General features: G+C 43.2%; 1 protein-coding gene across 1 annotated transcript in view; it reads right to left on the reverse strand.

Moving 5' to 3' along the window:
- Positions 1–10,052, reverse strand: part of LOC106814086 — a 29,064-nt gene extending 19,012 nt beyond the window's left edge. The window contains exons 1-16 of the mRNA XM_014818363.1: positions 9,983–10,052; positions 9,409–9,462; positions 7,646–7,806; positions 6,900–7,148; positions 6,382–6,534; positions 5,929–6,124; positions 5,284–5,530; positions 4,100–4,265; positions 3,696–3,875; positions 3,244–3,393; positions 2,961–3,105; positions 2,308–2,591; positions 1,883–2,020; positions 1,424–1,573; positions 918–1,114; positions 391–573 (exon numbers count right to left, since the gene is read on the reverse strand). Of these exons, the coding sequence (XP_014673849.1) occupies positions 391–573; positions 918–1,114; positions 1,424–1,573; positions 1,883–2,020; positions 2,308–2,591; positions 2,961–3,105; positions 3,244–3,393; positions 3,696–3,875; positions 4,100–4,265; positions 5,284–5,530; positions 5,929–6,124; positions 6,382–6,534; positions 6,900–7,148; positions 7,646–7,806; positions 9,409–9,462; positions 9,983–10,052 (2,723 nt within the window). The remainder of the gene's footprint in view (positions 1–390; positions 574–917; positions 1,115–1,423; positions 1,574–1,882; positions 2,021–2,307; positions 2,592–2,960; positions 3,106–3,243; positions 3,394–3,695; positions 3,876–4,099; positions 4,266–5,283; positions 5,531–5,928; positions 6,125–6,381; positions 6,535–6,899; positions 7,149–7,645; positions 7,807–9,408; positions 9,463–9,982) is intronic.
- Positions 10,053–21,980: the final 11,928 nt, after the last annotated feature.

A 21,980-nucleotide genomic window follows, 5' to 3' on the forward strand; every position in this document is an offset into this window, starting at 1 on the left:
GTCACGAACGAACGTTACGTAACGTAACGTAAGTTAGTACGTATATATATATATATATATATATATATATATATATATATATATATTTATGTGTGTGTGTGTGTGTGTGTGTGTGTGTGTGTGTGTGTGTGTGTGTGTGTGCGTGTGCGTGTACGTGTGCGTGTACGTTTGCGTGTGTGCGTGTGCGTTTACGTGTGCGTGTGTGCGTGTGCGTGCGTGTGTGTGTGTGTGTGTGTGTGTGTGTGCGTGTGCGCGTGTGCGTGTGCGTGTGCGTGTGCGTGTGCGTGTATGTGTGCGCGCGCGCGCGTGTGTGTGCGTGTGTGTGTATTGCTACATATGCACAAACTGAAACATTTCAAGCCGAAAATCCTTGATAAGAACACTACTCACTCTACGCTGAACAGCTCCATCTTCTCGTTGGGAATGTCAATGTTCAGCTTGAATGTCTCTCCGTCTTCCATCTGCAGCTTGCCCTTGGCGGCGGTAGAGGAGTGCAGTGTCGACACCATCTTCAGTCCGGTGCTGGTGACGAAGCCGTCTACGCTCATCACTGAGCTCACCTCGATGGCAGCGCTGCGTGGCGGGAAAATACGTGTAAATTACAAAAGCTAGCAATCACTGTCCAATCTCTACAAGAGACCAAGTATCACTCGGACGTTTTGCTGTAGATTTTCTGGTTTCGCTTCGTCTCCTAGTTTTTACTGACGGCAAGCTGATGTTTATCAGTGACTGATTGAGTTTAAAATATCATGACTTTGTAGGGGAATGCTAGACGTCTTACGAGGTTGACATAGCCCATACAAAACAATATTCGCGTAAGTGCATGGTTGTCATCCACATCTCAGATATAAACACAACACAAACCTTTCACTCACGCTTGTTGAAACACGCGAAACTTTACGACTGGAAACACTCACCTTGGCTTGATTTCTCCGTGGACGTCGCAGCTACGTGGGGAGGCAACGATCTGACGGATGTCCATCTTGCCGTTGACCTTGATGTTCATCGACAGACTTCCGTTGACGCTCAGGTTCATTGGCAGACCGGTCAGTGTCGGTACGATCAGAGATGTGTCCAGGAAGATGCCACTCTTTGTCAGCTCAAAGTTCTGTTCCTGTGTAACAGAAGCCATGCGTTTGTTTTCAGCTTGGAATACTAAGACTTAACACGCGAGTGTTTATTTATATATTAGATGAAGTAGGAGAGAATATAGTGAAGATTCATGTGGCTTCAATATTTCTATAAACAACACACAACATTCGTGGATTAATTATGTGACCTAATCTTTGACAATTCCAAAATGAGGTCCATGTAGTTCACAATAATAATAATAATATTATAATACTAATAATAATAATGTAATAATAATATTATAATAATATTTCTATAAACAACGCACAACGTGGATTAATTATGCGCTAACCTTTGACAATTCCAGAATGAGGTCCATGTAGTTGAGGGTGTCCTTCATGGTAAGGAGCTCTTCCATACCGTGGAAGTCCCAATAGCGCAGCTCATTGCCGAAGATCTTAACGTAGGCGTTACCCTGAGGCTCGTCCATGTCCAGACCAAACTAAGCCAATCGAAATTAATATTATAAATAATTCGATAATAAAATAATAATCGAAAATATATATATGGCGTAGGCCTATCTGCGATAATTCTTCACGTACGCGTATGTACGTTCGCGTACTACCAGGATTTTAAATAAATACTATACATCCCGACAATAACCTGTGATTTTATTCTATATCAATGTCTATGTCGGCCGACATGATCTACAAATGTCGACATTTTAGCAGCTTTCCATGCAACTTCTGGAACAATCCCCCCATCCCACTGTACATGTTCCGTACAGGTATCGTCGCGCAGAGATGCTTACCTGGTTGTGAACTTTCGACACTGGGGTTTTCTTCTGGCGGCCCTCCAACAGGTTGGTCACTCTCTCTTCTGGGAAGTAGCCGTTAGGTCCGAAGAACTTCTCGAGCAAGAACTCCATGCCTTGGAGACGACCACCAATCTAGTATTGCGACATCAATTAATAATGTTCAATAATTAATATAAATGGTTAAATGTATATCATTACCACTCAACGTGTTTTGGCGTATACAAATTCTGTTTTATATTCGCTTAAAAACTTCTATGAGTGCAATTATGGCAAGTAGTTGCTGGCATATCTTAATTGCACGCATGCTTGAATGTGAAAATTAAATAATACGTAAACACTGTCAAAATACCTATAAACAACGCCAAGGATGCCAATTCTAACGCTAATGCTAATAACGAGCGCATGGTGCTGCCATCTACCTCAAACAGATTGATGGAGTTGCCGAAGAGGTCCACGGTCATGTTGAACTTTCCAGAGCGTGGGATGTATGACTCGGGTGAGAAGACAATGCTGCCCTCTGCGACGGCTCCAGTGTTGAGCATCTCAGAGAAGAGAGAGCCTTCGTAGAAGCGGGAGAACTTGCGGGAGTCCTTGTTGAACGTCTCCTGAAGGGTGTGGTCCTCGAGAATCTCGCGGATTTCTCGCTTCATGGGGTCAGACGTCTCCTTGAGGTTGCTGAGATGGGTCCAGACGAACGACCCGACTGCAAATTAATAATGAATGAATCAGCAGAACACTCATCTAGTGCATACTACTGCTGCTGCAGTTGTTGTTGCTACTGCTGCTACTGCTGTTGTTGTTGTTGCTGTTGTTGTTGTTGTTGTTGTTGCTGTTGTTGTTGTTGTTGTTGCTGCTGCTGCTACTGTTACTGTTGCTGTTTCTGCTGCTGTTGTTGTTATTGCTGCTACTGCTGCTGCTATACTGCTGCTGCTGCTGCTGCTGCTGCTGCTGTTGCTGTTGCTGCTGCTGCTGCTGCTGCTGTTGTTGTTGTTACTAACATTGGGGAAGAAAATTCAGTTGGAATGTAAGCTTTACATATGAATGCAATAAATGAGCAGATATGTATGCTTACCCTGGTTAACCTCCTCCTTTTGCAGTGTTTCCTTGATCTTGGTGATGGTATCAGGGGTGGGGCAGGCCATGACTGACAGGTAGGAAGCGATGCGTACCTCGGTATCTTCATCAGGTGATACATAGGTGGCTAGCAGTTCATCGCGCTACAGGTACAAAACGGTGCAAAATGTAGATGGCTTATCCAGCGGGGTGGTGCCCTCTTCTCACTGTAACCCTATGCGCATTTCTCGAATGAAATGAATTCATGTTTCGATAGTACTGGTTTCGATGCTCATACTCACGTTAGTAGTGCAGGGCAGACGACGGAATGCTTCGATCGCGGCTAGACGAACATCAATGGGGTTGCTGGACTCTTGGAAGCATCTCTTGATGGTTGGCAGAGAGGAGATGACGCGACCCATGTTGCCAAGACCCTTCAGGGCCATGACGATCTATAAATAAACAACCGTCGGTTAACAGTCTGCATCGATATTATCTACGTTACATAAGTCTAATGAAAACAGAATTAAACAGGCGAAATTGAATGCGATTTCGTTCAGTGAACGCGTATTTGGTGGCTTTTTAAGAATGCAAAATCACGTATCTACAGAGAATCATCGAAATGTGACGTAATACATCCCCGCGAACTTGTACATTGCAGAAAATATGTATACCCGCTGCGGTCAGGTGAGCAGCTGTGCAATTGAAAAAATTACGATGACTGAGTATTGTAAGATGGCGTCGTGGTGCTCACCTGGTCACTCTCCTGGCGGGAGCGGACCATGCAGCGGGAGTTGATCATTCCCTCTAGGGCACTGATGACGGTCTGCACTTCACTTTCCTCTGCGCACGCTGTGTTAACCTTGCAATAGCTGTGCACCATTGATGTGATGGAGAGAACGGTCTTGCGGTCAGCCCTGTTGGTCAACAGTGGCTGTAAAAGAGACGACTGCCATTAGGTGATGCTTCCTATTACATATTAGCCTATTTAGAAGTGAGTAGAATACCCTTGAGCTTTACAGTCGTTACGTCGTGCGAGAGATCGATGAAATATAGATATTTTACAATGATCGGCTGATGGAATCGGATTTCACGTTGATTATGAACAACGTTACAAAATTTCGTGGACTAGAAGTGACTATACTTGGTTTAACTTACCGTGATTTCCAAGATCATGTTCTTGTTGATCGTCTTCAGGAATGCGAGAGAGGTGAGCCACATTTCAGCCTCAACACCAGTTACCTGGCCACTGCTGATGAGTTCTCGAATCATACTCACTGATCCTGTAGTTCCAACCATCGGGATAGCGTCCAAGAAGAATTGCCTGCGATGCATAACGTAATCATGAATATACAATTAATGTAGCCCGGATAGCACAACAATAAATTAGTTCGTAACCACGAAACGCAGCAGCAACTTAGCTGAATGAAAAATTAAATTTACTTTATCGCAAGTAAACTTGCGCAGTATTAACCATATTACAACTATGAATATATCTGTCGCTCAATAATTTGAAGGCGTTATACGCGTGCTATATAATAATATTATACGCGGGCTATATATTGTACGCGGGCTATATATTGGACGCGTGCTACATATTATACACGGCTATATGTTGTACGCGGGCTATATATTGGACGCGTGCTACATATTATACACGGCTATATATTGTACGCGTGCTATATATTTTACACGGCTATATATTATACACGGCTATATATTGTAGGCGTGTTATATATTATACACGGCTATATATTGTACGCGTGCTACATATTATACACGGCTATATATTGTAGGCGTGTTATATATTATACACGGCTATATATTGTAGGCGTGTTATATATTATACACGGCTATATATTGCACGCGTGTTATATATTATAAACGGCTATATATTGTACGCGTGCTATATATTATACACGGCTATATATTATACACGGCTATATATTGTAGGCGTGTTATATATTATACATGGCTATATATTGTACGCGTGCTATATATTATACACGGCTATATATTGTAGGCGTGTTATATATTATACATGGCTATATATTGTACGCGGGCTAAATATTGTACGCGTGCTATATATTATACACGGCTATATATTGTACGCGTGTTATATATTATACACGGCTATATATTGTAGGTGTACTTTACTTTAGCGTGTCCGGGGCAGATGTTGTCTATGCGTCCGTAGATGCATATATTGTATATATAGTATCAAGAGCGTATAAAGAAGCTTCTTTATACGCTCTTGATAGTATCTATATCGTATATATTGTATGTATAGCATCTATATCGTATATATTGTACACTTTGCTATACTTAGCTGCTATGCGTACTTTGCTTTGGCGTGTCCAGGGCAGATGTTGTCGATGCGTCCGTAGATGGAGCGTAGACGGTCGGCGCTGAGTTCTCGCAGCTTGTAGACAAGGCTAGTAAACATGTGCGGAGTCTCAGGACGGATGTCATCGCCTGCCTTCCCGCAGATTTCACGCAGCACCATCTCAGCCTCGTTCTCGTAGTTCTTGTTCTGCTCGCCGTTGTACTTGTGATCGAACAGCATCGTAGTGCGATGAGTGATGTAGTCTGCAAAAGAGTCATTGACTATGCGTCACTCACCACCGATCACGGGAAATGCAAGATCAACAATAGATCACCCGGACAAAATTCAATTCAATTCCATTCAATTCCATTCAAATTACTTTATTTAATTACATTTTGGAGGTAACATATTAGTTAAACAAGTTAATAGACAATGCTGATAAAATATAACGCATCAGGAATTCAGTCGCGTTGTAGCTTTGATGCCACGTAAAGGGTGAGCACAGAAATGCTGTCTATCACTCACTGTTAAATGACGGACTGGTCCATATATAATGGAAATGCTTAACAAGGTAGCTAGAGTTTGGGAGAGGGTGTAGGTGACTGGAATATACGAATATCTCGTTGGAGCTCTTCACACGAGAGAGGTCGATTTAGCTTACCCATGCGACTCTGGGCACCAATGTAGGATTCCATATAGGTCAGCGTCTGCTTGGTGGTAGTAACAGCTCCTGCCTGGTCCTTGCTGAAAGGCTTGAATAGGTGACTTTCCTTGCAGTAAGCCCTGTTCAGGATTTTGTTATTGATGATCTGCTGGCAGTGGTGCGAGCTGTCGATCAAAGGCAGCGACTGGATATCCTACGAAGAATAACGAATGATTTTCTGTAAGCGCAGCTCAGTAATGCGTCCACCACTGTAAGTTCAGGTCATCTTTTCACTGGTCAAGTAAGAATTAATGTATCGCCGGACAATTTCATTCGAAGTCGATAAAATAGCAGGTGTTTACAACGATGCTATTCCACTACGTTATCTTCTAACTCGTGAAAATTCGGCTCCAACCAAGTTCATTTCAGTCAATAAGTTTGTGTTAATATCAGCGCTGAATGAAAACTTACCGAGTCCACGTAGTATGGGCTAGTCTGGATGGAGGTCAACTGACCATGGCGTTCTGTGCAGCCTGTGAGTTGCTTGGTCTTGTTGATCGTAGTACGATCCCAATACTTCTCTTCAACTGTGTAGTGTGCCTCACAGTTACCAGCTACGTCCATCTAGAGACGAACATAGAAGGCATAGACTATGAAATAATAAAATCTCAATAAAGAATCTTCAGCTTGGAGAAAGCTGCCTGCTGAGTTCTAGTATCCTAGCTCTGATCAAACTCATGTTAAATTGTTATCATCGACAACAACACCAACAACAACACTGAAACAATTCATGTTCATATATTGTTTACATATATGTGCCAATATACAACACCGTATAAGTACGAATTAGTTATTGTACTGCAGCACAATTTCTCAATTGTACAGACGGCCACGAGGTTAAACGCGTGTCCAAAACGCCGCATTCTCTTATTATTCTTTCTACTTTATATCTATTATTTCTTATATATATATCTATAGCGGGCACCCACCTCGGTCACGTGACTGTCCTCATTCAGATTGCTCATCGAGTTCTGGAAAGCCGAGAGAATACCGCGCTTGATGTTCAACGCCCAGGTCTTTTCACCGGCAGTGGGGCAGATGTCGTCAATACGGCCGTTCTGGAAGGCGAAGCGAAGCTGCTCCTCTTCTAAAGCCTGTTTAAACTCCCTCGTCCCACTGGATAGCATTTTCCTGTCGAGATCTTGCGGGTCCGTTTCGTACAGTGACACATCCTTCAACTAAGGAAGCAAAGAAAAGCACGGTTTAAATAATTGCGCGTTAAAAAAGAATGAAATATTATATTTTTACGCGACTTCAAAGAACAACATCAATAGGTCTTTTATACCTTTTTTACAAATTACTTCACACATATATTTATCTATCTATCTATCTATCTATCGATCTATCTATCTATCTATCTATCTATCTATCTATCTATCTATCTATCTATCTATCTATCTATCTATTCTATCTATCTATCTATCTATCTATCTATCTATCTATCTATCTATCTATTCTATCTATCTATCTATCTATCTATCTATATATATATATATATATATATATCTTTCTATCCATCTATCTATCTATCTATCTATCTATCTATCTATCTCTCTCTCTCTCTATATATATATATATATATATATTTATTTATTTATTTATTTAATTATTCATTTATTTATTCATTTATATTATATATATATATATATGTCATATTGGGTATATATATGCTCACCTTCACGACCATGTCACAGGGGGTCAAAACCTGGAATTCGGCAGTGGCTTCTATATGCAATCCACTGCCTTCATCTATTGCACCTTGCAATGTCGTCAAGGTGCTTGCCTCGTACCTGTACACGTATGTCGTGCCAGGCGCATATCTAAAGTTGGGTTCATCTGAAAAAAAAGTAAAGAATTTAACGATTCCAATGTGTGTGTGTGTGTGTGTGTGTGTGTGTGTGTGTGTGTGTGTGTGTGTGTGTATGTGTGTGTGCGCGCGCGGGCGCGTGCGTGCGTACGTGCGTGCGTGCGTGCGTGCATACGTGCGTGAGTGCGTGCGCGCGCGCGTGTGTGTAGGCTCAATGTTTCACCTACTTTAGGATTAGGATACTTTATCAACCATTACCGTAATGCAAATAGACAAATGACTCACATGACACATTAGTGATTGCATCAAGATTATCACCGCGAGATCCGTATATTGTTATTATATTACACACGTAGTCAATATCGTGCAGGTGACCTTTTGACCTTACGATTTCGTAACCGAGGTTGCTTTTCGCCAGGTTATTGCAACAACCTTTGCCGAACACTCTTTAAAGAGCATTCGTCCCAGCTTGATCGTTAGCCTTGATCTGATAACCTAATTTGAGTTTACTTTTTGATAAACCTGTCAGGCGTCAAGTGTGGTTACACGGCTTATTATGGAGGCATGTGTAAACGATGGCGACTGCTAGCAGCTAGCAGCCGGAGATTGACATGCGCGTATCTCTGCAGAGATTTCAACAATAATCATCGATAAATATGATCGCGCATGGACTTTTTGGCATTACCTTGCACGCACTACTCTGATAAGAAGAGATAGGAGCGACTTGTTTCTTGAACTCTCATTGTCCGCTCAGATACGTAACTGAGTGACAGCACCGATATCTATATCACCAGCGCAATGCGTTCAACAAGTTCATCAAAATTATATGGCGCAGCAATTTAAAAAAAAGAAGCCTCGTAGATTGGCATTGCAATTCTAGAATGGAATTGCATTCTGAAATGTTGTGAGTCCCTGTTTCGCGTCCGTAAAATCGCTTGACAAATCTACCTATATGACAGTCATCGTATGTCAGATTTACACTAATTCGGGAAACAAGTACAAGTAAGTTTCTGTGCGTACTGCGAAAAAGGAAAAATACGACAAGAATACGAACAGCGTTGTCTTATCACAGAATATACAAGTAAATCTCTGAATTCTAAGTATTAACATGTGGTCTTACCATTAACGCACGTAGTTTACACTGATATTTCGATATTTAACCTTTCTTGTTCCTCACGTACGCTCTACTCGTCAGATAAGTAAACTCGCTTCGAATAATTTTCGCTAAAATTGTCACTATTTCTTTCATCATTTTGAAATTTACATCTACTTTAGTGTCGTAACATCATGAAAATTGAATTTTCGGCACAAGTGTGAGTGTATTCAACGAATACGGTAGGTACACATATGCGCCTTTTACAGATTTTTGTTATTTTATTAATCGCGCGCGCGAGAAACACTATAATCAGCGAGGTATAGATCTAGGATTTCTAACATTTCCTAGAGCTGTTAATTCCAGTATTCTAATTTTAGAAATCCCATTTAAAGCTAAGATTAAAATGCGCGCACGCAGTATTAAAGACACAACAGCATTCTAGTTCCCCTAATGCGGTCAGGTAAAACAAAGTTTAGTTAATAGCAAGTTTCCTACGATCGCGACAAGAAAGCGACAATTGGAAGTACGGGCCTACCTGGAATAACACATGTTCTCGCACACTGGTTGTCATACTCTGTGGTCAGAGGGACTGAAAGAAAAGCAGAATGTTATTACTATCATCTGTTAATATTATTAATATTATTATTAGTAGTACACTGTATTATTATTATATAGGTATATCCATACTAAAAACTGGAGACCTTAAATGTTACCTATATATCCTTGGGCCCGGCAAGTATGCTATTTGTTAATCACAATCAAATTTACCAACATTATCCATGCGTGCGTTGACAAGTAAATGAATTACTTACCTATATTTATAAACGCCGTAAAATGTTAAATATTGTATATTCTTAATCGTCATATATTGTGATCATCGCGAATTACATTGCGAAATTTCTCGCTCGGACTTAGAAGCAAGTTTTCAGACTAGGAACAGTCTTCAGAAACTACGCGTATTACATATAAAAGAGTTCTGATTCCATCAGAAGTAATTTGCAATCGGCTTATTTATAGCTAGGTCTTTCTGAGCTTCAGATACACGTGGTACCAGCACGTGAACAATGTGATCAAAAACATCTGCACTTATAGCTGAAATCGAAACTTACCCGCGAGTCCCTTGGCCACGAGCATGGACAAAGCCAGAAGGATCATTGCTCGTGCTCTAGCTCCTTCCATAGTGTCGTCTGCCTGCTGCTCCCTTCGTCTTAGCGATGCTGTCGCCGGCCATGCATTTTATAGTCAACGCGGATGGAACTCTGAACTGTGCGGACACGACGCAGATGGGCTTACACGTTTCTCACGGTCTTACTACTGCATTACAGAGCGACGTTTGCGCCCGTCTCAATTGCATACGTTATAATTGGCGTTGGTTATTGATATTAGATTAAAATCTATCGAGGTCTGCTATTTTTTACACGCTGCCCTTACTTGGTAAGGTTAGAAGCTGTTATAAGTATAATCGCAATGTGGCACGTTTAAAGTAGCAAATATAGTTCTCATTTAAAAAAAAGACAGCAAATATGCGTATGTGTATATGTTTAAACGATAATGTGTGTCTACATGACTTATTACATGTCGCGTCGTGTGATTATCGATGTACATGTAAAATTATTCAATTAGCTCGACACATTGTACTGTATTACTTCGATGCTTACAATGTATGCTTTACCAGATAAAGTTATATTTAATGTTGAATCTGGCAAAAGCCCCGTTTTGACAAATTATTCTTTTATTGGCACTATTTGCGCATTGTTATTTGCGATTTTTCTTGTAAAACCGGTTTCGTCTATGAGCATAAATTGATTAATTTAGAACACTGAAGTTGGTTTACAATTAATGAATGGTTATCCTTCATGAATAGACAATGCGCGCGGGTATGAGCGAGCGACGAAGAATTATTTTTAATTGCTTAAAAATATTCGCTTTGACTTCTTGATTACCTTATCATGATTACACGCTCGTACATGAGAGGTTAGACTTAATTTCTAGTAACCGCTTTACATTATCAAGGGGTTAATAGTGCAATCTGTTTCTTTCTATTGTGCAATGAGCTCGATCAAAGATCATCCGTCAAGCCTGCGCGTTTGGCTTTGTGCGTGAGGGGAGGTCAACGCTAGTGCATCTGCTATCAGCTCGGCGTAACCAGGTGAGATGGTACAGGTATATAGTGACGGCCGAAGCAGCCCGGCCGCTGTTATCCGATATCGTCTTATTTGGCTATATATATATATATATATATATATATACACACACGCGCGACGACCGGACACACACACACACACACACACACACACACACACACACACACACACACACACACACACACACACACACACACACACACACTATATATATATCATCACACATATTATGATAATATAATAATATATATGCTGACTATAGGTGTGGAATTAGAGATAATTATCACTGCTGACGAAGGACATTTTCGTTTTTCTCGTTCAGCGCAACAATTTTGCAAGGTTATGTGGTGGGGGAAAATTACTGTTACAAAACTAATCAAGTCAAACATCAGGGCTGTAGGCTGAGTAAATTCCTGTCGAGGGGGTGAGCGCAAAATTGCATGACTCAACTGGTGTAATGATGAGCGACGGGCCGCCAGCTCTGTGATCGACGTCCATATAGTGTGGCACGACGTGGTATGACAAAGCCTTGCACGAATAAGGACCTCAAAAAGTTGCGTTATGGGTATACTTGCAAGATTATTAGCCCTAAGCTTATTGTTTTAAATTTTTGCTCAAAAAGTCTAGGGCGTGCAGCTGCCGCTTGACCAGAGCTACGGCCTGACATGCATCACATCACAGATTGAACAAGTCACGTCCACGCGTCCTTTTGTGCAGGGCCGACCGGACCAACTTTGATTTCACCTGTTTATCCGCGGCCAATGGTCCAATTTTCTGCGCGCACTTTCTATCGTTGAGTGTGTGTAGGTGGATCGGAGATGTGGTGTGATGTTTGTGTGTGTGTGTGTGTGTGATGTGTGTGTGTGTGCTGAGATGCGTGCGTGGTGCGTGCCGTGATGTGTGTGTGTTGAGAGTGTGTATGTGAGTGTGTGGGTGCGTTGCTGGTATCGCGTGCGAGTGTTGCGTGCGATGTGCGGTGAGGTGCGCGTGTGTGAGCTGGTACTGTGCGTCGTAGCGTGCCGTGCAGTGCGTGCGTCGTATGTGGGGTGCGTGCGCGGACTGCCGTGGTGCGTGCGCTGCGGTGTGCAGTGTGTGTGTGGTGTGGCCCGATTGAGTGTGTGTGTGTGCTGTGTGTGTAGGTGGTGATTGTTGTGCTTGTGCTATATATTATAGGTAGTATATATATAATATATATATATATATATATATATAATGATATATATATATGTGTGTGTGTGTGTGTGTGTGTGTGTGTGTGTGTGTGTGTATGAGCGTGTGCGTGTGTACGTATATATGCTTTTATCTTGTTCAGTTCTACTAAAGGTTGTTTTTTTGTTTACTTCACAGCGACGACGCCAGGTACGCCTATACTTACAGCTTTTATGTTATGTTTTGTAATGACGTCATACCTTTCTGTGTCTCCTACACGGGATATAATAGCAACGTAGTGCATCTTCATATAGCTAACCTGCTGTATCGATACAAAGTTGAAGTCTCTTTCACAAGTTAGTTACATTAGGTCGACGCCTTTACGGACACTGAGAGTAATCACTGCTAGAGTCTGCTAGTTTAATTTACGTCTGCGGCGGTTCTTTTACGTCCCTATATTAAACTTGAGACGGGAACTGCAATTTTACGTAGTCATCCGACTACAATTGTATATCCTCTACTACTATCGCATATATACCACTATAGTATTGTATGTACTCTGGATTGCGAGTATATTGATTATTCTCAATTTCTCAGGCAGAACCATGACAAACGGTCTGGAAGGACCATAACTATACTTCTTCCAGAATATCTAGTTCATACGAGGTAATAGTATGGACATACGTAAACTGAGTAACATTAAATATGAACAATTATCCGGAAAATTCCTAGATAATTTTCTCGTAACCAGTAATTGGGATTTTAATTGACCGGGAACTTGGAAATGGCATATGTTTTTTTACTAGAAAACTGGAAATTATGGACCCCTCACCCGTCCATCTTAAAATGGTTGTAATGGTTAAATTGGTTTTAATTCTGCAAATCAATGCTGGCACTACATGTAGGCAGGTCTCTGAGTGTGTTCTCACCACTGTCCCCAGGGTTCTCTGACGGTGACTGCTGATCTTGAGAGTCTGCGGTGGGTTGACCTACATCATGTGTGCAGGCATCATCGTCTAAATCATCATCGTCATGTGTGCCTGCAGTACACATAAAAATGTACGCCTATTGTGATTTATATTATTGCTAACAATATGGTACCGTAGTATGAATTCTGTTTGCTGCAGTACATGATCGCCTAAACACCGAAATTAATCGGTGTATATTTTCTCGATATATTTTGAGACCATATCATTATGAGCTTATGTTTATAGGCCTAGCTATTAGTCTATTACATTCAGAAAATTACGTTGTTATTCTTTTGGAAAAGCCACGACGCATTTGATTCATGTTTTAACCACGTTTTTTAAACTTAAAACCTAGTTCTACTTCTAGGGCTAAAGTAGTAAGCTTAAAATAAAAATTCTTTCAACAATCATTTGCCTCGAAATTTCTTCTTTTTGCAAAGGCAATGCATGCTTTGCCTTCGTCTACCAATACCATCCTTTGAAGCTTTATGGCTGAACTTTGTGGGTCTGGCATCAGGTTTTAACTTGCTGCTGCGAACTTGCCATCCAACACAAGCTGCATGGCACAAAAAAGCACTCTGGTGCGAAATGATCCCCACATAGCCTCTGGATCTGGATCAGAGTTTACTGCGTAGCCCACGGTTACATGGATAATAACGCAGGGCTATAGCTAGTCATGGGGTGTGACCTAGCTTGGGTAAAGCCAGGTAGTTAGCCTTTAGCCGAATGGCACTGAGGGTCACAGCCAGTTTTTTTTTCCGCCCTCAGTGGTTCTTTTACGTCCCCATTGGCAGGGCCGTAGTGGCCTCCCAAAATGTGCTACTGCAGAAAAATGTAGGATCACCCAGTGATAATATCAAGATTGGCGGTTATGGTGTGTGCCGCAGGCACGCATGGCTAACGCCGCGATCGCGAAGCCGATGCGGGGGGTCTGGGGAACTCCCCCTGAATTTTTTTTGAAATTTAGAGCTTGGAAATGGCATTTCCTGCATTTTCAGGCTATGTTGAAAGCAATCAATTCTGATCATTTTAAAATGTCAATTTGTAAATTTCAAAGAGAAATGTAGCTAAAGCTGATGTTTTGACTAAAGTATCTAAAATATATATTATGAGTATGATAACTAATAAAACATTGTTTACAAAATTGTATATACTATCAGTACATAATTGTGAAAAATAATATAGTTTTTAATATTTCCGTTCCAGTGCATCGTACTTCAGAATACGTTGAATCCGGGCCGTGAAGGCATGCATGCAACGTGTGTGTGTTTTGTGTGTTTGTGTGTGTGCGTGCGTGCGTGCGTGTGTGTGTTGTGTGTGCGTGTGTGTGTGTGTCAGGGGCGTAGCTACGGAGGGGCCTGGGGGCCCCCACAAATTTTCTGTGCCCCCCAGGTGCCCCCCCCCACTGAAAATTCATGCTTGATAAAAAAAAATTTTAATTAAAAACAATGCCGTTAGAACAGTATAATACAATGAAAGAAGGTTCGAACCACATCTCAATAAAATTATATATTGTGGCCCCCCCCCCGAAAATGTAAGGCCCCCCACCCCCCCCCGCTGAAAAAATCCTAGCTACGCCACTGGTACGAGTCCATATCCGCGTCCGTGTGTCCGCTATATATTTACCTCGATAAATATATATTGCAAGCGAATAAATATTCCACAGCGGGCAATTAAATTACTTCTCTCTACCCGGTCTATAAGTATCTAGAATTTTAGAAATTTAATCATCTGTAATTCACTTCCGCGCGTATATATTTGGCATTTGCTAATATATTGATTAATCGTGCGTCAATAAACTCACAGATTCAGACAGGTGTAGCGCGAAATTTCTGACTTGCGAAATATCTGAGATAGCCCGCGCCTATGCGCACGCGCACTTCGCGTGCGTCCCGGACCCGACTAATCACAGCTCGTCTTTGTGTGCGAAATTTCTGACCTGCGAAATATATGATATAGCGACCTGCGAAATATATGATATAGGATGCGTATGCGCATGCGCACTTNCCACCAAATTTTCTGTGCCCCCAGGTGCTCCCCCCCCCCCACTGGAAACAAATCAGTCGCTTGATAAAAAACAAAATTGAATTAAAAACAATGCGTTAGAATAACGTCATAAACAAAGAAAGAGGGTTCGACAACTCAGCTCTCAGACACAATTATATATTGTCTCCGGGCGCCCACGAAAATTAAGGTCCCGCCCAGCACCCCCCCCCCGTGAAAAAACTAGCCTACGCCCACTGCGTACATCCATATCTCGCGTCCCGTGGTCCGCATATATATTGCCTCGATAAAATATAATATTGGTCAAGCGAATAATATATGCACATGCGGGCGAAATTAAATTACTCTATCTCTAGCCGTCGTCTATAAGTATCGAGAATTTAGAAATTTAATCAGTCTTAATCTTCACTTCAGCGTATATATTTGCATTTGTCTAATATATGATTAATCGTGCGTCAAGAAATCTCAGCTAGATTCCGACAGTTAGCGCGAAATTCTGACTGCGAAATATCTGAGATAGCCGCGCGCCTATCGCACATGCCGCAAACATTCGCTGCGTCCCGACCCGACTAATCACCAGCTCGTCCTTTGTGTTCGAATATTCTGACCTGCGAAAATATAATTGATATAGATTCGTATGCGCATTGCGCACTCTTGCATATTATGCTCAAATTGACTAGTTCCATTTCAGCTAAGTACACCAGCTGTGGCAAGGAGGAGGGTAGAAGCTATGGGAGAAGGAAGGATGGGGAAAGCTGTGGACGGAATGAGAAGGGAGAAATAGAAGGTGGTGGAGAGAGAGGAGGAGAGAATCTGGTGAGATGAAGAGGAGTGGGGACCTGCGGAGGAACGGGAGGAAGGGAGATATGGAGAAGTCTGGTGGCGAAGGCAGAAAGCGAAAGGGAAGGGTGCGGTAGAACGCCGGAGGGAAAGCTGATCGAGAAGAAGTAGGAGAAAGAGACCTGGTGAGAAGGGGGAGACAGCTGGTGGAGAAGAGGAAAGTGAAGAAAAGCAGCTGGTGACGAAGAGAGGGGGAGAATCTGGTGATCGAAGGAGGAGGGGAGAACTGTGAGAAGGAGGAGGGGAAATGCTGGTGAGAAAGGAAGAGGGGAAAGCTGGTGGAGAAGAGGAGGGAGAAGGCTGGTGCGAGAGGAAGGGGGGAAGCTGTGACGAAGGAGAGGGGAAACTGGTGGAGAACGATAGAAGAGATCGAAGGGAGAAGTGGAGAGAAGGAGAGGGGAAACTGGTGAGAAGGAGAGGGGAGAAGCCTGGTGAGAAAGAAGGAACGGGAGACCAGGCAAAGCTGTGGAAGAAGAAAGGGGAGAAGGGAGAAGTGGTGGAGAAGGAGGAGGGGAGAAGCTGTGAGAAGGAGAGGGAGAAGGGGGAGAAGAGAGAAGCTGGTGAGGAAGAGAGGGAGAACGTAGGGGAGAAAGAGGGGAAGAGTAAATCTGGGAGGAGGAATGGGAAAGCTGGTGGAGGAGGAAGGATTGAAGAGAAGGTGGCTGAAGCAGAGGAGGGGAGAACTGTGGATGAGAAGAAGGAGATCAGGAGGGAGAAGGAAGCTGGTGATTGAGCAGGGGAGAAGGAGAAGCCTGGAGAAGAGAGGGGAGAACTTGTGACGACGGAGGGGGAGAGGAAAGACTGGAGGAGATGAAGGGAAGAGGGAGAAGGCTGGGGTGGATAAGAGGATGAGGAGAGAACTGTGGAGAAAGGAAAGGGAGCAGTGGGAGAGGACTGGTGGAGGAGAGGGAGAAGGGAGAAGCTGTGGAAGAAGAGGAGGGGAGAAGCGCTGTGGAGAAGAGAGAGGGAGAAGGAGAACTCGTGGAGACTGAGGAGGGGAGAAGCTGTGGAGAAGGAGGGGAGACAAAGAGAGCTGTGGATGAAGGAAGGAGAAGGAGAGAATCTGCCAACCCAGCCCCCCCGCGTAAATCAAACAGGAAGCCCCCCTGTAGCCTATCATCCAATGAAATGCCAGGCCGCAAGCAAAACACCGCCTTCCTTTTCTCCCCTTCCTCCCCTGGCCAGCATTCTGCCCCTCCTCCTTCACCACACCTCTCGACCTTAATCCCTCCTCCTTCTCCACAGCTTCCTTCTCCCCCTCCTCTCCCCTTCCTTCTTCTCCACCAGCTTCTCCCCCTCCTCCTTCTCCTTCTCCTTCTCCTTCTCCTTCTACGGGATGTCATTTGCATAATATATTCTATTTGTATTTGTAACGTTTTTTTACCACAAGTTTTACAGCGGCCAGGTCACTCGTATCCTATCCCGACCTCGTGTAATAAGATTTGTACTAATAAAAGTTGCAATATTATAACGATCTCGTGGCGCCGGCCGCGCACCATTATCTTTATTTATTAGTATTTTTATATACATTCATGTGTTATATGATATCTATATCTCTGACTAAAACAGAGAGGGTGATTTAGGGCCTATATGCTCTGGACGAAACCAGAGCATATAAATCAACACATAAATCAATATAAAATTATAAGTGATTTATATGCAACCGGCAGTTAGATGCGATATGATATGACTACTAGGCACTTTAATTTAATTTTTTTTTTTTATAGGGTTTAGGGTTATTGGTTTAGGTTAGTTAGTAGGGTAGGTTTTTTTTTTTTTTAAAGTGCCATAGTATCATATCTATATTGCCTAAGTATCATATTCAATAGTCGCATCTAACTGCCGGGTGCGATTTATATGCTCTGACGAAACCACCAAATACTGTAAGGTGCTGCCACCTTCTGTTGTAATTAAACATTCTTCAGTTTACCGCCAGGTTCGCTAGTGGTACCTTGTAGTACTCTACCTCTAGTCTACCTAGTAGTCTTCAAAGTTCAAGTGTCTATAATAAAAGACTACATATCGAAGACGGAAAGAAACAAAGTTGATCAAATAGACAGATCAATACTGCGGAATAATTTACCCATCTAAATTTGTCAGGGAACACTGGTCACTAATCTAAACATCGTACGCGAAATTATTATTTTTATTTCTTACAAATTCTTATTCATATTACTATTAGTTACTACTGATAAAGTACTGTAAAGTGTAAATAGATAGTAATACTAATAGTAATACTAATAGTATTTCTAGTCTCTTCTTGGCTGCTAGCCTAGCTCTAGTACTATAGCCGGCCAGATCGCTGCCGCAGGCCTGCGGCCACGCGAATCTGCGGCTATAGTACTAGAGCTAGCCTGCTAGCGTGCTTTTCAGAGCCATGTTATTTTTCTGTTACACAGTCGCTAGGGGTACAAATCACTGGCAGCAAGAACAACGCCGTACAGCACACACGCGGTCCATTGACTACTATCATTAACTACATAACAACATGGTCGCCCTAAACCTCGCCGCCTCGCCAGTGTTCCACAATCACCGTTTCCATTCCATTATCCGAGACCTCCGCGCTGTTTCCTCCGCAGATGACTGCAGTCTTCCAATACTCGTCTGGCATCGCGCCGGAAACCTGCTGAATCAAGTCACACCGCGCATTCTTCGACATCGCCCGCCAGCGAATGCGCTTCAATATCACGAGAAACTTCCTCAACATTATACACTCCACTGATGCCTTCGCTATGCGTAACGAGGCAACCGACGCAATGCCCAATCGCTGGCGCCTGCGCGATCTGCTCTGATCTCATCTCCTGCGATGGTCAAACAAACGCTAGTTGTCGCAGCCTGTCTGCCACAGTTAAAACTTCGCCTGCAGCCAATCAGCGCAGGCCGCCAGCCGATTCGGCAGCCGCCCCGTTTGCGCATGGTAAGCTCCATCCCGAAGTACCCTTTCGCAAGTCAATTGAGGACATTTCTGTGACTTCGAGCGCATTCTCGGTCCACCTCCCACCCCACCTTGTTCAGTCATCTGACCGGGATCCAGACAATAGTTGAAAAGTGGCCGTCACCTGCACGAACACCGGAGTTGTATTGACTGCTTTGAAAACGGCGAGTTTGTGGAAACTGGCGCGCCGGCGAGTTAAGGCATCTCAATTTGTTTACTTCTAGTCAATGGCCGCGGTGTGCTGTCGGCGGCGCTTGATTCTTCTTCTGCAGCTCGGTTAACAGCTGCCAAGACGCTCGTACGACCCTTTTTAAATGATCTGCTAGTGCTAGCAATAGTAGCATAGCCTATATAGGCATCTGGTGAGGTTCTGGATCACCAAAGAATGGATATCAATCTGCAAGGTAAGCAGTCAAGACATAACTCAGTTGTATGTTACACTATTCTTGTCGCGGGCTAGGCCTATTCATGAAGGTTCAATAAGCCGACTTAGCGGGGTCAGGGGGTCCACTTGCCCCCCAGAAATCTGTAAAATTTCATACCCCCAGCGAGTGTCATAAAATGTTCTCAGGGTTACTCTTGCCTGTCTAAGTTCTCTCTCATCTACGCCCCCCCCCCCCACTGAAAATTTCCTGTGTACGCCTGGGCACGCTCGGATTCAACAGTCTTTGTTTTTTTTTTTTTTTTTTTTTTTTTGTTTTTTGGTGTTTTTTGTTTTTTATGTTGCCAGCCGGAACTACCTGGCCGGAAAGCTTGCGAACTTAAAGGAATCCTTTAACTCGTATGTTCGGGGTTTATTTTCAGGTAATTTAGGTTAAAATTACGCTACATAAGGGGGGTGTAAAGTTTCTATGGTTCAGCTCACCAGCATTAATAATATTTTTTTGCAATACAGTTCTTGATTACAAAAAGATGGTGGCGCACTCAAGAGAGTCACATTCTGAAAATTTGCTGCGAATCCAACGACTTTTCAGCGAAGGCTACAACAAGGTTCTTTCTATTTATTAATTTACAAAGCAAAGGATTGTACGTTCTTATTAAACGACATATTAGTTTCAGTTATAGTTATAGGATAACATTTTGTCCTAAAATGAGCATCGTCTTGGCTTAAATCGGCAATTTGTATAATATGAATTGCACCTTTGTGGTTTAAGCCCGTCTTTGGTAATGTGCATAAATAATATGGGATAATGCGCTAACTTTTCTTTCCAAAGGGTGGCCACGGTCGCCGGTTGTCGAATGGCACCGGTCAAATTTTGTAGTCCGTTGATGTATTATTAAATGTATACACAATTAAATTAGGTATTCTAGTAACAAGTACGTGTGGGTATAGACAATTTTGTTATTCAGCTAAGTTACGAGTTGTCATGCCGAGTCGTAAATAAATGCCTAGTGTCTGAGGTATCCCTTGTAAGCTGGGATATAAACTTTGACAGTCTTTTTCGGTCCCAGTATTGTGCAACAACTCACTCACCTGAATGCAATAGTTTATTATCGCTAGGCCGCAACTATTCCCGATTTGAGCACTGTGCCAGCACTAAAAGCCCGCCCGCACACTATCCGACCGCGATCCCCGGATCGGATCGGCGAGGCACCGGCACCACTGTCCGACCAACAGTTGATCGCAAACTCATGGCATCTCGTCGTGCGTTCCACAGCGGATTTAGCGGTGTCAAGCGTCCGGAGCTGTTTTGCCATTGGTTCGATATCCATTCCACTTCGAAATGCCATGTTGCCCAGGGCGCAAGCTTTCTGTGAGTTGTCAATTTTCTCAGCGCGCGTCGAGTGCGCTTCGTCGATGGCCACCGCACACTATCCGAGTCGGCGGGTCGTACAGCCCTCGCACACTATCCCGACCCGAATCGTTCCGCGATCAAAATCGACATCGGGCCAGAAATGACCTCGTCGCGGCAATCTAAGCCTCTCGACGGCCAACCTACGAAACACATCTCGATCCAATCGAAGCCTCAAACTCGTCCCGGTCAAGATAGGTGTGGGCTAGCATAGCATGCATCATGCTCAGTGGCGAGTAGGACATGCTATGATGACATTGAAACTACATGTTCTCAATTTATGTCTCATGTTCTCATTATGCTCACTCCTATTCCGAATGTCTCCATGTTCTTCTATATACAGGGTTCGTCTCCCACGGAATATTCATAACAGGGGAGGCGAGGTTGAGGGAACTGGGGGGGGAGGGGTCCGGGGTCTGTTTTTTACCTGTATTTACCACTAAAATTCATGCGTAAAATCGTCGGGACACGTGCCCCCCCAGGCCCCTCTGTAGCTATACGCCCCTGACTCGTACGTGTAGCAATGCTGCTTTTATTCTCAGGGCAATCACTCGCTCGCCGTTTGAATCCGGGTGTCGCACTTTTCAACCTACGTGTTAGATAAGTATAATGAAATCACGACGCAATTTTAACTATTTAGACGTTTGTCATCATGAAGTTAGTTGTGTACCACGTGTTTTATTGAGTGAAGCCTTTGAGGGCGTAATGGGGTTTTATTACGAATATCGTGACACGAAGTCAGAGGCAAGCATGAAATGTAGTAATTGCACACGCATCGAAATTATGCGCACATTATGCGCAGGTCTCAGTACAGTTTGAATTCTTCAAGTTCAAACCACATTTCGTATGAAACTTCGTGATCCACTTGCCTTGATGCCAGATGCCATATGGCTCTTCTCCCCGTATCTGTCACTCATATTCCCGATCTCTTCCAATGAAGGTATACGCTATGCTAGTAGCAGGTGGGGAAGGTACACAAGTGAGTAACAAGGCAGCAGCAGATCGAGGGAGAGCTGAATGAGGTAGATGGGGTGGCGCAAGATGAAGAAGGCCAAAGAAGTATGTGGGTGGCAGAAGATGTTGGATAGCAACAGAAGACGCGGTTAGATAAGGTGTGGTGGGTATAGAGAAAGGGGAATGTGGGGAAAGGGAGATAGAATAGAGATATTGTGTGTGTGTGTGTGTGTGTGTGTGTGTGTGTTGTGTGTGTGTGTGTGTGTGTGTGTGTGTGTGTGTGTGTGTGTGTGTGTGTGTGTGTGTGTGTGTGTGTGTGT

The sequence above is a fragment of the Priapulus caudatus genome, unplaced genomic scaffold (assembly GCF_000485595.1).
Source record: "Priapulus caudatus unplaced genomic scaffold, Priapulus_caudatus-5.0.1 Scaffold870, whole genome shotgun sequence".
Classification (NCBI taxonomy): Eukaryota; Metazoa; Priapulida; class Priapulimorpha; order Priapulimorphida; family Priapulidae; genus Priapulus; species Priapulus caudatus.